At 42.1% G+C, this 17106-nt stretch overlaps 1 protein-coding gene across 4 annotated transcripts in view; it reads right to left on the bottom strand.

Annotated features, from left to right (window-relative positions):
- Positions 1 to 17106, bottom strand: part of afdna (afadin, adherens junction formation factor a) — a gene marked incomplete at its 3' end in the record, with an annotated part of 118714 nt that continues 101608 nt past the window's right edge. For 2 of the 4 annotated variants that reach the window (XM_084560061.1, XM_084560059.1), the window contains 5 exons: positions 16657 to 16836; positions 12685 to 12819; positions 8007 to 8544; positions 1589 to 1673; positions 1 to 592 (listed from right to left, as the gene is read on the bottom strand). In XM_084560061.1, coding sequence (XP_084416187.1) covers positions 436 to 592; positions 1589 to 1673; positions 8007 to 8544; positions 12685 to 12819; positions 16657 to 16836 — 1095 coding nt within the window. Of the gene's footprint in view, positions 593 to 1588; positions 1674 to 8006; positions 8545 to 12672; positions 12820 to 16656; positions 16837 to 17106 lie in introns of all 4 variants that reach the window. The other 2 variants (XM_084560060.1, XM_084560062.1) reach the window with 2 other exon arrangements.

Consider the following 17106-nt stretch of genomic DNA (forward strand, 5'->3'; position numbering starts at 1 on the left):
GCAAAGAACCATTTTACAAACAAAAATATATCCCCCTCTGTCGTGAGATTCTCAGATTAGATAGAATTAAAACTTTTTTACAGTGCTTTATCATTATATATCTTTGACAGACTTTAAACGAGGGGAAGAAATTTTTAAACGTCTCTCCTGTTGCAACGATATCGTCAAAAACTAAAAAAAAAAAAAGAAAAAATTAAAAAAGTGACTGGTCCAGTTACTCGATGTTTAAAATAAAAATAAAAGAAGAGGGGAGGGGGAGGGGGTGGGACAAGACGAACAGGAGGAGACGGTCAGTGTTGGGGGCGTAAAGGAAGGCCGGCTATCTCCACCCTTTCTTTTATTTTTCCCAGGAGCACCTTAACGCTGCTGCAGCGAGGGCGGCGGCGGCTGTGGCGGCGGCGTTAAGGTGGCGCTGGGAGGAGAAAGGCTCGGCCCCTACTGCTTGGTGTTGAGCTCGTTCTCCAGCTCCATGAGTTTGCGGGAAGCCTTGACCTTGTTGGAAACCTCCTTCCCCTGAGAGAAGAGACGCTGGCGCTCCTTGAAGGTCAGACTCTCCGGAGCGCCGCCGGGGTTCGCGTTCTCCTGCTCCTGGCTGCAGCACAAGACCAGAGGCACAACGGTCAACCAGCGGCTGACGTGGATCAGTCTGAGAGGTTAGCTACGAGAGCTTGAGCTGAATTAAATAGTAACGGTTTATTCCTGATATTAAAGCTACAGATAAATAACAAGAAGATAAACATGCCTTGTTTGTTAATGAGGCATCTGTACAGTTTATCCTCTATATATGTCTTGTATTGTTTGGTTTTCCATCCATCCATCCATCCATCATCCATCCATCCATCCATCATCCATCATCCATCATCCATCTATCCATCCATCCATCCATCCATCATCCATCATCCATCCATCCGTCCATCCATCCATCCATCCATCGTCCATCCATCCATCCATCTGTCCATCCATCCATCCATCATCTATCCATCTATCCATCTATCCATCCATCTATCCATCCATCATCTATCCATCCATCCATCCATCCATCCATCCATCCATCCATCCATCATCTATCCATCCATCCATCCATCCATCCATCCATCCATCATCTATCCATCCATCCATCCATCCATCCATCATCCATCCATCATCTATCCATCCATCCATCCATCATCTATCCATCCATCCATCCATCATCCATCCATCCATCAATCCATCCGTCCATCATTCATCCATGTATCCATCTTAATCTGAGTCATTTTTTTTATATCTGATTAAAGACTTTATTCTGATTGAGACATTTTTATTCTGATTACCAGCAGAGAACCAGCATCGTCTGATTCCAGTTTCCCTTCTTTGTATTTGATGCTTTTGCGTCTCATGACTTTAAACTTTAAACTGAACATCCTCAAATTAAACCCTGTGGAGGTCACGTTTAACAGATGACGTGAATCTATCAAGAAACTAAAAGAAAGAAGAATAAATATCCTCTTGATACTACGGAGGCAGCCGGAAGATTAAATATAATCTGCAGCATCCGCAGGTTAAAAGGAGGAAGAGAGCAGTTTTAAATGAGTGTAACAAGAGCGCTCACCTCTTCGCCCATTTGTCCCTCGGGTCATTGTAGACTTCTCCTGTTCCTACAACTCCTGCCGAGTTTCCAGTGTACGAGTTAAATCCTGTTTTCCGGGTTGAGCAGCGGCAGGCGAGCAGCAGACGAGCAGCAGCAGACGAGCAGCAGACGAGCAGCAGACGAGACAGAGCAGCAGAACATGAGTCAGCATCGATCAAGACATGTTCAAAAAAAACTTTAAAATCATCCTAGAGAGAGAGAGAGAAGCTGCTGGGTGCAGACATCCATCTACTGTCGTCTTGATCTCCTCAGAGACGTTTAAACTGATCCCAGCAGCTTCTCTCCTCTCCACTTGTATTATTTTCTCCACAGACCAGCCTGAGCAGGAAGGAAGGAAGGAAGGAGGAGAAGAAAGAAGCGTTCAGATTAAACTAGAGCAGCAAGCCAAGGAGGAAGAGGAGGAGGAGGAGGAAGGCAGCGTTAACCAGAGCAGTTCAAAGGCCATTCTGAAGCAGCACCGTGGTCTGTGGAAGTGTCTGGAGGCGTCTGAGGCCCAGGTCACCGTCAAACATGTCCAACAGTCCTTAATCCTCTCTGTCTGCTCTTAGTCATTTAAAACCAGAGCTGGACACAAGATAAAACATTTATAAAGATATTTAGAGAAGATACGAAGCAGAGGAGCCGGTGGGTTGAACATGAAGAAGGCGACCTGGACCTCTGAGCCCATGTTAGTCCACTGCGTCTTTCTAAACTGCAGCAACACTCTGGATTAAGTTAATGGGAATCCAAACGTCTGCTCAAAGAGTCCACGGGATGAAATCATCTTGAGATGATGATGATGGACAGGCTGATAGAGAAGGAGGACTCTGTGGTGGCGACAGAGCTGGAGACCCTGACATCAGTGGACCTTGAAGAAGCTCTGGTCCATCATGAACACTGTCCACCAGCCTCTACTGCTGCTCCACAGACAGGTTGAGGAGGTCGTTTGTCCCTCAGGACATAAATAAAATAAAGTCATTATGTCTAAGTTGGAAACTATTTCACAACTTCAGCTCCAAACCATTTAACCATATGGAGATTTTATCCAAATCAGCCTCATCCTTAAAAGCCGTGAGATTTTCCAGCTGCTACAAGATGCTAACTTCAGATGCTAGTCAGTTAGATGTACTAGACTAGGAAGGTTGAAGCCTCATCATGGGATATATAATATTCTGCTCTATAGGCTACTACTCAAGCAGTGGTTGAAAGCAAACCAGTCTTGTAACCATTGACTTCTATCTTCTAAGTAATGTCCTCTGATCCATTACTGTCCTGTCCTATGTCTTATCTTGTTTCTATGGATGCTAATTAGCATTGTTTCTATAATCTGGCATATTTACGTCTATTCCTGTCTGATAGATGTTCATTAATGTGCACCGTCCCTATCAAATGAATTAATAGATAAATAAAACTGACAGGACGGTCTCAGCTCGGTGGTGTTGAACATAAAAACTCAGCTTCAGTCCAGCTGCACGCAGGTCTTGTGTTTCAGATAATGACTGGAGGGCGTGTTGGTGCAGTTCAGACGCAGACGCAGTGACAGGGTTTAAACCCAGAAGGATTTATCCGGCTGGCAGCTCCTGAGCTCTTTCTTCTTCTTTGGGGGATTTTTACAGAGCCGAAGCAGCGGCGGGCGGGTGGGAGATTGGGTTGGTTGAAGTGTAGTTTGGGACGGGATCAAACCCCCGGGTCCCACTTCAACCTCAAACCACATAAACACAAACTGGCAGAGAACAAAGTAACCGCAGGGAAACAAGCCCTAGTTGGAGGCCAGAAACATTCCTGAGAGCAGCCAGCACATGAAAATTATACTTCATACTTCTGGAGCTGCCACTGAAAAGAATTCTTCATTCATCCTCTGGAGTTTGAAGGATTCTCAAAAGGTTGGGACTGTTTTTCTTTTGCTGTTTGAGGCCAATGGATTCATACTTCTTTATAATGTAACTGCACAATATGAAGCGTTAGTAAATACTTCATCGTTTATAAAGCATCACTCCTACATTAATACACATTAGTTCATAGATAGTTATAAATGATTTATTCTTTATTCATCGGCATCTCGAGAACATTTTTAATAACTGGATTTTCAGTTTATTATTTTTATAAATTAAATATTAAAGTATTATAAGATCATTTATAAAGTGGAAACGATTAATAAACCATTTAAACATTTATACATCTCGTTTTCTATAAATCTCCTTCATTTAGATGAGCTCAGAAACAGTTCACCAACAACCACTGAATGTTTCATTACTACCTGAATTAACCATGAATTACAGTAAATATATGTTTATAAACCGTTTATAAGAACAAGTGTATATAATAAGATGTATAAGTAGTTTAATAACCCTTTAACACCTTTGCCTCTAATGACTTTTTGTTTATTTTAACAATAAAAAGGTCAGGAAATGTCCTGTGAGTAAATGGTTTTACCCATTTTTCTAGAATACATGAAACTTTAATCTTTATTTGGCAGTTATAATTTACTGCAGGTTATATAGAGATATGAGTAATGTAATAACCTTAACTGGGAGGAGAGGAGCAAGTGAAAATACCATAATGACACCATGTTGACTTGAAAGTGCAATATGGATTTGTTTTTGATGGCGTAAACGTTGACATAATTATGGTAATCTAAAGTGCACCTGCGCACATTTCTCACCTGCGTCACATTCAGTTTTAAAAGGTTAAATAACCTTAATAACTACTTTATATATTTAGTTTATAAATGATAAACTAATATTTAGTAAAGTAAAGGTTCTTTTAAGGTACTGCGGGACATAGACGCCGTGACTTACGTATGTAGCCTACGCCGCTCTGTAACAACACCTCCCAAACACTAGTCGGCGCTGTGTCTTTTTTGACAGTCGGGTTCATTTTTGTTTCTACTTCCTGCTTCACTTTCAACAATGGCGACTGAAACTTTCGCTGAAATTTCGCCGAAGATGAGTAGTACAAATGTTTGTATCTCTGAACCTCCTCAGTTAACCTTTCCTCCATGTGTTCCATCTTTATTGATCCAAAACTACCAATTAGAAAAATGTGTAGATGGAGAATCTGCTGGAAATACTAAAGCGGAAACACTCTACTACCAAACGGACCAATCACAGCCCTTGTGGTCTGCGTTGCCGTGACGTGTAGTTACATTTAATGTAGGAGTGATGCTTTATAAAAGTATTTACTAATGCTTCATAGTGTGTAGTTATATTATAAAGTGTAACTGTGTTTTTTGCAGCTTTCTCCAGTTTGTGCGTCTTTTTCTCGTGGTTTTATTCTGAAAGTAATCTCAGATTTGTCAATATTTCACGGCTTCATGAAGCTCCTGGAGCTGCCGGCTGAAACAAATCACACTCATTTAAATAATACATTCTCAAGAGTCATATCATCGTGGGATGGCGGAGAGACTCAGGTGCCCGTTTTCGGCCGCCTGAACCTGCCGCAATGCCCTGTGGGAGTCGTAGTGTTTTTAGTAAAGCAGCAGCGTTAGGACAGCAAGAGACGCACGAAATGAGAAGGACAGCCGGGGTCAGCCGACTAGAGCCGAGAACGAGACACGGGACAAAGGCACGAACGAAGAGGAGGAGGAGGAGGAAAGTTATCAACATCAACAGACAAGACAGACAGACAGACTGAGACAAAGACAGGCAGAAAAAGATAGAAATAATAGAGTAAATAAATAAAGGACAGCAGCCTGGTGGAAGCTACGCACAGGCAGGAAAAAGCAATAGACATCAAGCCGGTTAACCGGGGCCGAGCCGCTGGCAGCCAGAGTGCAGTGTGTGTTTAGTGTGATGGTGACGCATGCAGATTTTATTCCATGGGGGGAGGTGGGTGATTGAGGTAGGTGGAGGTGGGGGAGGGGAGGGAGTGAGGGGGCATTAGTTGGGGGGAATCGGGGGATGGGTGGGATTGAGATGATTTCTTTAATTTGAGTGGGAGCGCAACACAAAGTTCCCGTGAGGTCCCGGGTGTGTTTATCAATAAGCAGCAGCAGCAGAGATGGAGGAGGCTGGTGGAGGAGGAGGTGGAGGCGGGAACCTCCTCAGGAACTGATTCAAGATCTGTGCTGCAGCTCCAGCTCCGTTTGTCTGAGGATGTTCAAACTGCGTCGCTGCTTCCCGACGGAGGAAACGTTTGATAATTTACCGTCCTATAAGACGCTTTAGTTTCAGTATTGAGAGCTCCAGATACTTTTTAATCACTGTCAGAAGATTATCAGCGTCTATTTTGGTCCCAATCATCACATGTTGAACATTTACATTAATTTAAAGGCTAACTGTTTTGTAATTAATTATTTTTTTAGAAGAAAAAAAATTATAATTTGAGACGAAAATGTGAAAAATAAGTAAATAAATGAGATTTAACTTGAGTTTTTAACATTAACTAACAGACTGAACACCTCTGAGTTACACCAGTGTCCACTGATTTTTAAGAATTTTTTACACTCCTGTCCGATGCTTTACTTTCAATAATGACACTTTGAGAAATCAGGTTTTTATTCTTCAAAAACATCCAGTAAGTGTAACGAACAGATTTTAGTCGATTTTAGACGAGAACTGAGGTTTAATCATCAAAATGCTGCATATTTAGTTTAATTAAAAGGATAATTGTTCTGTTAGAATCATTTAGAGGCCCGATCAGGAACAAAAACGACATAAAGTTGGAGAAAAATGTTTAAAAAAACAAGCAATTTGTGAGATTTAAGTTTAGTTTTTTATCATTTCATCATGTGTTCAGTATTTTATTTAAAATTTACAAGGCTCTACCTGATTTGACATTTTCACTAACCGTATGACGCCTTAATTTCAGAGCTAACACTTTCTTGCCACCTTAATTTAACAAATAATCACTTTCTCTACAAAAACCTTTTAGTTTTCTTACAGACAAAACTTAAACTTCTGATCAAATACAATAACAACTCAAATTATTGAGGTTAAATCTCTGATCTTCATCATCCTGCTGCATATTTAGTTTTATTTAAAGGGTTATTGCTTTGACTGAATACTTTTTAGAGGCCTACTGAAGAAGAAAATGTGAAATTTGGACACCTTTGAATTACACTAGTGTCCGGTGCCTTTTAACATTTATTAAAACGGGATAAAAATCATGAAGCGCACCGAGAGTCGGCTTTATTTGACATTTTTCCTACCTCTAGGATGCTTTAGTTTCAATAGGGACGCCTTAATTTAAGGATTAATCATTTTCTCTGTTCTTATTTTTTAACTTTTCTAACAGAAGCAGAAGAAACTTAAACCTCTCGCTCTATTTAAGCTGCATTTAAAGGTTAGTTGCTCAATTTTTAGAGGACAGAGGAAAAGTAAAAGCTTCATATTTTATGTTTTCTAATGACCTCTCGAGTTGAACACCAGAGCTACGAAAATGCAGAATAAATATTGTGTTATCTGGGCTGAATATTTTGGGAGGTTGACTGCAGCGCGACCTCTCCTGTGGTGGAAAAGATGCATATCTTGATGAAAGATCTGGCCGCTCTGTTTAATATTTGAGGAAGATTATTTTAATAATAATAGTGGTGATAAAGAAGGAGCCGTGGCCCTCGGTTGTGACCATTAAAGCAGCCGTTACTGATATCTACCACTAGGGGGCAGCGTGAAGCCTTTTTGAACAGCCGCAGACAAAGAAGAGCTCGTTCCACTCAGCGCACTGCTGCCGTGTGCATGGTTATGAGATGATGAGTTTTCAATCCAGTGGTTTGATGGGTGTGAGAAGCCAATGGTGTGTCTCCTTCCCTTTAAAGCCAACACCACTAAGCAGCGCAACGGGGGGGTTTGGGGGTTAGGAAGGGGGGCAGGTAGGATGATCCCGCCCCCTCCCGTCCGTCCCACTTAAAATCCCAAGCAGCAACCAACCAGACACAAAGGAGGCGGCGAGCGACAACACCAACAGTACTATGATTGGCTCTGATGGGTCTCAATTCAATCTGCAGCAAAAACAGGTGGTGGCGTGATTATCGATTGCTTTTTTCTGTTTCTCTAGTGCTGATCGAAGAAAAGGGGGAGGTGGTGGGGGGGATTTGATTGGAGGAAGATGAGGAGGACATAAAAAAATTACAAAGAGGAGGTGTTCAAAACAAACTAACACAAAAAAACTAATTTGTTCAGAGGAGAGGGAGGGAAAATTTCCACATATATATATATATATAAAAACAGAATCACGGATTTTGAAAAAATCTGGAGAAACATGTAAAAGAGGAAAAACGTTGGAAATGAAATGGCCCCTTTGAGGAGAAACAAGGTCATAAAGGAACATAAAATAGAACTGAACCATGAGAGGACGGGATGGGGGGAGTAAATGAAGAGATGAGTGAGAGGGAGGGAGGTATGGGAGCTTTAGAGGGCGCCGAGACGAGCCTGACTCCTCTCTCCTCTCTCTCTGGTTCTACCTTTAGAGCCTCCGGGGGGCATGGAGCTGGGTTTGGCAGGAAGGGGGGGGCCTGTACTGTTGGAGTTGTTGACCGGCGGCTGGAACGAGCCAGACAGGAAGATGCCGTCGGAAAGCGGGCGGGGCTTGCGCGCAGTGGGCGGCGGCTGAGGCCTGGTGTTATTGGCGGAGGCCGGGAGGTCGCCGTACGACTTCCGGGTCGCCGATAGCTTCACCTGACCTGACTGGTCGCCGCCGCCGCCTCTGGGTTCCATCACTTCCTCATCGTCTTCCTCATCGCCAGCGTAGGAGACAAACTTGGCGGTGTAGACCGTGTCGGGGGAGACCACCTGGGTTTTGAGGTAGGAGGCGTTTCTCTGTGGGGGGGGCGGGGGGGTGTTAGTAGGGTTGTGGGGGGCGGCGGGTTGGTAATCCCGGGGCAGCGGGGGCCGATACAGACCGGCCGGGTCGTCAGGCGTCAGCAGCTTTCTCTCGGCCTCCTCGTGCTGCCGGCGCCGCTCGGCCTCCAGGCGAGTGTAGTACTCCTCCTCCTGTCTCCTCTGAAGGAGGGGGGGGGACAACCTGTTAGTAAGCCCCGCTCTCATTGGCTCTCACCAACACTGGACACCTACTGGCTACTCAGAGACACCTGGACAGCTACTCAAGACGTCTTCTAGGACAAACACAACCAGCTCCAAGACTCTAAACTAAACCTGAGCACAGACAACTGAAGCTACTGGTCCTGGGTCAGGGGCCTCATTTATAAAATGCAAAATAAAAACGCATAATATTTATTTATTTTCTCAATCAGCTGATGGTAGAAAGTAGGTCTTAATGTAAGTTTTTGGTAATGTCAAGTGAGATTTTGAAGTTTTAAAGTTTAAATTCTTAATAGCCATGTATTTCTTTTTCTTTTTACTCTTTACTTTTATATTTTTTTTATTTAGTCATAATATATCATTTAAAAGAATACCTGGGAAACAGGAAAGTTAAAGGGGAACTACTGTTTTTTTACAACCTGGACCTTATTTCTAGCATAAAATACGGTCGTTTACTCACCCATATAACTTTTGTGTCATTTGCACTCGTTTAGGAGATATTTAGATCAGCATATATCCATATAGTGGGAGTGATTGGGGCACCGAGAACCAGCCTCTAAATAACGCATTATCTGCCGTGAAACTCGTTCATTTCGCCAATGAAGCGGCACGTGCACCCGTGACGGTCGGCTTGTTCACCTATGATTCCCTACAGCTAGTTTTTAGAGGTTGATGACGAACCATAGCAGTAGCAAATTACAGGTAAACAAGCCGACTGTCACGGGTGCGCACTCCGCTCAGAGATGACATCATCCAGGTCAGAAGACATCATCCGGGGTCTGTAGGTCAGTCTACAGACCCCGGATGATGATAACAGGTAACTCCGGACTCAACGGGGAATAGCACTAGCGTACGATAACAGAATATTGGTGAAATTAAATTTGCGGCAGATAATGCGTTATTTAGAGGCTGCGTCTCGGTGCCCCACTCACTCCCACTATATGGATATACGCAGATCTAAATATTTCCTAAACATGTGCAAATGACACAGTTTTTAATCATTTAAATTTATTTGCTCTGATTTGATCTGCTTTCTCTCTTTAAATCTACCGTATACCACTTTATATAAATCAGTTTAAGCGTTAAGAATTTCACAAATGAGGCCCCTGAGCTCGACTCGATCCTACAACTTCTTTAGCGTGTCCACAAGCTGACACCGATGCAACCTGAAGGTCCTAAACTGAAATCTGATCTCAGAAAAAATCTAAAATTTATCTAAATCTAAAAAAAATAATAATAAAGAAATAAAGAACCTAGATAAAACTGTCCCGTCTAAAACTTTCCTGTCTACCACCGTCTCCCCTTCCCTCACCAACCGGGGCTTTTTCATGTGTTCTCAGTCTATATGTTCGTCTCTCAGAGTTTATATCGTATGGTTTGTGGGTCGGTGTTTAAGTTTCCAGCCCACCCTGTCTCCAGTATCTAGATGGAGCTACACTGAGGCGATGTGTTTGGATTTTCGTGGGTTTTTGCTGCTCCGGGGTCGCATGTGCTCAATCTCGGGTTGCGTCTGAAGTCTTCGCATGTATTTAATTTCTCTCTCTGTCTCTCAGTTTTCTCGGTTCCGTTTCATGTGTCGAAGATCTGTCGGGGGCCGAGCGGAGACGACGGCCTCAAACAGATAATGTGTACTTGCTGTGTGGTTCTGTTCGGGACGGCCCCCGGAGGGAATCTGAAGAACCTGGCTTGGGGGGGGTTGGGGATTAGTGGGTGTGTGGGGTTTGAATGAGTGAATGTGTACAGTATGGATGGGCGGTAGGGCGGGTATGAGGCGGACGGGTGCAAATTGATTTGACTCTCTGCATGTGTGGGCGTGTGCATGAAGTGGATATATAATAAAAAGGGTGGGGGGGTGGTTGGGAGGGTGGGCGGCATTTCCCTTAACATATTCTCTGAAGCGATGCTGGATGGAATGATAACATAGAAATATAAAATAAACAACGTAAAAAAAAACCTCACGAAATCATAACTGCTTCAAAATAAACTGAAACTTCCCGACAGACGCCGACAACGACACAATGGGAGTCCCATGCTTCACACAGGTGGGTCACATGACACGGCAACACGTCACAGAGGGTGGGGGGAGGGGGGAGGGGTGCACAGGATGACGACATGCAACTTCATAATAAAACACTAAACAGCAGCAGTAAAACAGTCATAACACACTCCTGACTACAGTTTAACCTTCAGCTAATCGTAACTTTAGCTCGATATGATACGATTATAATTAAGCATTTAGAATAAATCTCTTTTAAACGGCCGGTGGTCTGTTCAGACGTCTTCAGCAAACGGGACAGACGCACCAGAGTGACGGTGAAGTCAATGGACACGAAGATAAAAACATGTCTGATGTGACACAGAAGACATGAGGGTGGGTGGGTGAACACCTGACCAGACCACCGGTCATTTAAAATTAAAATACTTACATTATAGCAAAGCATGGTCATAAATAAAGTTATAAATATATAAATATACATACATATATGTACAGATGCTTTGGAAAGTATTCATTCTCCTTCAGTTGCTGCACACTTTACTGTTATAGAGCAGATGTGGAGTCAATTATTCTACACTAAATAACCAAAAAAGGTCTAAAAACATCCAAACTGAGGCTCAGTGCATGAGTTACTGTGTGAAGAAATGAATTCTATTTGACAGTAAAGTGTGCATCAAGTGTAAATCTACTGTAGATTCAAGGGTTAGACCGATATGTCGGATTTTTACAGATTAAACCAATCGTACAATGCTTTGTTTTAACCACTTTTGTTATTATAAGGAAGGTAATAATTAGAATAGGCAGTGACAAACCAATATTCTTGGCCTTGGTTCTGTTTACATAAGAGGCAACAGAGCAAAAACACTCTATTTTTAATAAAATCCACTTTGATTTGAAAAAGATCTGACCTTTAATTCATAAATTTTGCATTTCCTGCATCCTCTCATTAGCAATCTTAAAAAAAAAAAAGAGATGAGTCCAAGTGTGAGGAAGATTCAAAACGTGACAGAAGCCGACTAGATTGTGAAACTAGTTTTAAAATATTGTGGATATGTCGCAAATCTCTGGAACCAGGGACGTCACTAGTTCTTTTTTTAAGTAAAATTGTTCCAAAACTCAAATATCTCTAAACCATACATGTCAAACATACGGCCTGGGGGCCAATACCGGCCCGCCAGAGGGTCTAATTTGGCCCGCGAATTGCAAAATTACACTGAAGAAATTAACTGCAATTTTTCCAATAGAAGTAATTGCTATTCCCAACACAGATTTAGTAAGAGTTGTGGACATAACACAACACTGAGACCTAGAACTAAACAGAAATTGCATTTCTTTTTCTTAAGAAATGTCCAGTCGTTAAATGTAAACATTATCATGATGTTCTTCTTTGCACTAAAACAAAGAGAAACATCTGGAGTTGTCGTTATTTATAGGTAAATACGATGTTGTATTATTGGTCCAGCCCCCTTGACATCAAGGCCCCTGAACTAAAATGAGTTTGACACCCCTGCTCTAACTGCTAATGAATCGAATTGGTACATTGGAATCTAATCAGATTTTAAATTATGCCACCAACGACGTCAACGGGCACCGCAGCATTAGGTGGAGCTGAGCCAAGATGGCGGAGGCCGCAGGCGCCACGCTGAGCTTCAAAACACTCTGTTCAAACTATTGCTTCGTTTCTTAAAAGTCAATAATCTGAAATGTTTAGCAAATTAAACGTTTTCTATTTCGTTATTTCATGTTATTTTCATGATGAAGATTTGACACATCTGTAAAATAAATACAGCGACAGCCAGTTAGCGTAGCTTAGCTTAAAGTCTGGAAACATCTCCCTGCAATTTGTCTTTACTTGTTGAGAATTACAGTTGATTGAACTGGATTAACGGGGTGTAGTCTGGTTCTTAGTGGGGATTCACAGTAATCCCTGAGGATTCAAACACATTTGAAAGGATTTTCCTGACACAAACAAAACAAGAAGAGCAGCATATCGGTCTAAGCCCGGAGGATTCCTGCACCTCACCTAAAGTCTGACTCACTAACGTATGACAGTATAATAAACTCTAAAGTGAAACGCCGACAGCGTCACATACAGACAGACCGACCTTCTCCTCGGCCTCTCGCTTGGCTCTCTCCTCCTCCCTCCACCTCCTCTCCTCCTCCTGCTTCGCTCGCTCCTCCGCCTCCCGCTTGCGAATCTCCTCCAGCTGCTGCTTACGCCGCCGCTCCTCGTCCTGCAGCTGAACGCGGCACAGACAGAAAAACAGTTAGCCGCGACGTGGAGCGAATGTCGTTCGTGGTAACATCCCTGTCGTCTCTGTTCAACTGTTTGATGTGCGGTAGGCTGTGTTCGTCTCTCAGGGCTGATCCTGAGAGCGGCGTGCACTGCAAACGCACAACACGGGCATGAACATGCAGACACCAACATGCAACAACAACAACAACAACAACAACAACAACAACAGCAACAGCAACCAGAGCAAGAAATCATTTTAAAAATAAGCCCCTCTTTTGGCTACTTAAGGTGAACTTGATTTTTATTTTCCCACAGAGGAGAAGAAGAATAAATCAAGCGTACCTGAAGTAACTGTGAGCTTTAAAGGGCTGCAGCAGAAACATTCGGATAAACATCCCCAACACAAAACAAGAGAACGGTGGAGTGTGGTGGTTAACGAAACAAACACACCCGTTTCATCTGGGCTGGATGGAGGTTAAAGGGTCAGTTCAACCAACAAACATAATCTGCCACAAGACTCAAGGTATCAGTCTGTGAAGAAACTTTAAAAAAAATATATATTTCTTTGCATTTGTCTGTGGTGCAAAAATAAAGACATAGAGGTTTTGGATTTATTTGTTTTTTATTTTATTTTTTCTATATTAAATGCAAAGTTAGAAAAACTTACATAATATTTATTTATTTATTTATTACTAAAGCTCTCAAACACAAGAGATAAGTGGGAAAATAGTTTTTTGTCTATGATTTGGTGAAACAGTTGAAAAGAGATTATATTTTCAACTATTATATTAGATATGACATATATTTACATGTTGTTTTTCATTATTTTAATATATCTGTACGTATTTGTTCTTGACTAGTATTGTAGTTTTATTTTATAATAAAACTGACACTGAAACCTAAAAACCTGAATAAATACAGCAAATCTATCAAACCAAACACGAGAATTAATATAATTTAGTAAATAAAGATAATCTTTCTATATAGGACACAATATATACTGTTTAATATTCAATATGTCTATATATCTAATATAGTTGTATGTAGTTATCCTACATTTTTATCTATTTTTATTTGGATTGTTGGATTTATTTTGATTTTCTTATGGGTTTTTTTTATTAATAAAAAATAAAAAAATATTTTGAAGAAACATTAATTTATTAAAATTTGTAATAATTTCTATTTTCTTATTTTAATTTTATTTTTTATTAAAAACGTCATTATATAGTCTAATAAGTCTTGTTATTTTAAATAATTTGATCAAAAATTATTTGAGTCCAAATATAAGGTCAATGCTCATTCATTATTTTACTTCATTATTTTATTTATTTATTATTTTTTCACTATATTCATAATTCTATCGCACTTCTACACTGATACTCTCAGACATGGACACGTAAAACCTGAATAAATGAATCTTAACCGTATCTATCGACCATGTGACAAATAATGTGAATATTTGTGTTTTGGCTGAATAGACCCTGTAATGAAAGGACACAGAGAGGCTCAGCTGGTCACACACACAAATGAATGAATGGATGGACAGATGGACAAGACAACATCATGATGTGGCCCTGCACAGGCCTGACTCTCATGCATGTCTCTCGCCCTGGACACGTCCCTGCGATGCATTCAGCCATGCAGGCGTCACCTCGATGTGCACTCAAAACACCGCTGCTGACAAGAGTCCCAACGTCCTCAGCTCTGCTACTCTACAAGCGTTTATTAGTGGAGTCAATCAAACACCGGTGTTTAGATATCTGTAAGCAGCAGCAGCAGCAGCAGCAGCAGCAGCTTTACTCTCCGCCCCACAGCAGTTTTGTTTTGAGTGGACAAAGAGGTGGACAGCTTCCCCAGCCGGACAACATCAAGCATCCCAGGACGGCTGCTCTGTAGTTAATCATGGTCCAGCCCCGACTATCAACCCCTGACCCCCAGTGAAATGACAACAGTAGTCCGAAAGATGGGTGGGTAGAGAGAGAGGAAACACGGGCAGGTGGGCAGCCCGGACAGAAAACAGGAAGTGATGTAAGGGGAGGGGAGGGGGGCAGGGGACGGGATACTCGTCGTTAACAGGAAGAACATACCAAGTCTAGAACAGAGATAGCTGGGACAGCAGTCTGCTGCTGAAGAACAAGAAGAAGAGAATAGAGAGTGAGAGAAGGAGGGGGGATTACGGGGGAGGGGAGGAGGAGGAGGAGGAGGTAGGAGGAGGGAAATACTGAAACCCAAATATTGAAAAAGGAAGGTCGAGAGGAGATCAGACTAAATAATTAGCAAAAAGAAAAGGAGGGGAGGAAACTGAAAATAGAAGAAGGAAGGGGGAGGACATACAGTAAAATGAAAACATCTGACCTACAGCTTTAACATCGAGCTCAGTGAATAAACCAGAATAAATATGAGTTGATTTTCAGGTTTTCAACACTTTGTTTTCCAAATGCAGTGTTTTTGTTTAAGTTTTCTTTCTTAACTTAAAGGGGAACTACTGTTTTTAACAACCTGGACCTTATTTCTGGCATAAAATACGATCGTTTACTCACCCATATAACTTTGGTGTCATTTGAAGTTGTTCGGATGATATTTAGATCCGCGTACATCCATATAGTGGGAGTGAATGGGGCACCGAAACGCAGCCTCTAAATAACGCATTATCTGACGCAAAACTCGTTCATTTCACCAATATTTTGTTATGATACGCTAGTGCTATTCCCCGTTGAGTTCAGAGTTACCTGTTATCATCATCCTGGGTGATGTCATCTCTGAGCGCCATTTTTACCGTTTTGAGCCAGAGTATACGGTTGAGGATGCGGAGGCAGAGAGAGGAACAGCTGGCCAAAGAACAACAAACTGCTGTACGTCCACGAATAGACAACAGGTAACTCCAGACTCAATGGGGAATAGCACTAGCATATCATAACAAAATATTAATGAAATTAATGAATTTCACGGCAGAGAATGTGTTATTTCGTGGCTGCGTTTCGGTGCCCCATTCACTCCCACTATATGGATATACACTGATCTAAATATCGTCCGAACGACTACAAATTACACCAAAGTTATATGGGTTAGTAAATGATCATATTTTATGCCAGAAATAAGGTCCAGGTTGTAAAAAATGGTAATTCCCCTTTAAGTGCATATTTTGATTAAACACAAAGGTCCTTGAAGCTGGCCAATTGTGATTGGATCATTCAAGATGCATGTTAATTAATACCAGGTCTGAACGGGGCCCTCATCACTGTCACACTCATAATAATAATAACCCTACCTGAAACATTTCATTCATTTTCCATCTATGTTAGTGTGTAGTGCCCAGATATGGTTAGGGTGCCTTATCACACACGTATCTCGTCCTTCGTTACTTCTAAAAGTCAGAAACAACCGCCTGATGTAAATCAGCTTTTCCAAACGCTGCCACCTGCCTTCCTGCCCTTGAATCCTCCCATCCACCTCCCCCATCCCCCTTCCAGCCAATCAGGTTTAAGCAGCTCAGCATGGCAAAGCGATGACAGAAGCATGTTGCAGATGCACATTGCAGGACATTCATAGCTGCCCCCCGAGCATTTGAAAAGGCGGTTCTGTTTTTCTCTCCATCAGTCTGATTTCCTGCGGCTCGCCCTTCCTCGTGTACCGAGCTACAAAATTTTGTTTGCGAACTCTGAGCTGATGGGTGATATCACGCGAAAAACAGAAGTCAGAAAGTTTTATTTTTGCCAAAGCAGCCTTTGCACGATATCATTTCCTCTCCTCTCTTGTTGTTTTTTAAAACACTGTTCCTCCTTTCAGACGACGACGACGACGTCTTCTCTTTCCTCACCCATCGCTGACCCACCCATCTTACCCTGGCTCTCTTCTCGGCCTCCAGCCTCTGCATGATCAGCATAGTGTCCACGTCCTCGTCGTCCTCCTCCTCCTCGTCTTCGTCGCTGTGCTTGGACTCCTGCAGCCGTTTCTGGAACTGCCACTCCAGCATCAGCTTCCTGAGGCGGTCGCTCTCTTCCGCCGTCCGCTCCGGCTTCGCCTGGAAAAACAGAGTTGGACCGAGTTCCATCGTTTATTTAGAAATCAGCCACTAAATTTGAATTAATTCAAAAAAAAATTATAAAAGATTTATAACGACATCCAATTGCAGCATGTCCGAGCAAATATATCATGTGTGCAATGGTGTAAACTGAATTTTTTACTTTTTACTTCTAAGCACATTAGTTAAGGTAGAGGAAGAGCCACTATTAGCTACAAAAGGCTCCTCGTCCTTTAGCTAATAGTAGCTCGGAAGAGCTATAAACTGGCC

Source organism: Chelon labrosus (assembly GCF_963514085.1).
Source record: "Chelon labrosus genome assembly, chromosome: 14".
Lineage (NCBI taxonomy): Eukaryota > Metazoa > Chordata > Actinopteri > Mugiliformes > Mugilidae > Chelon > Chelon labrosus.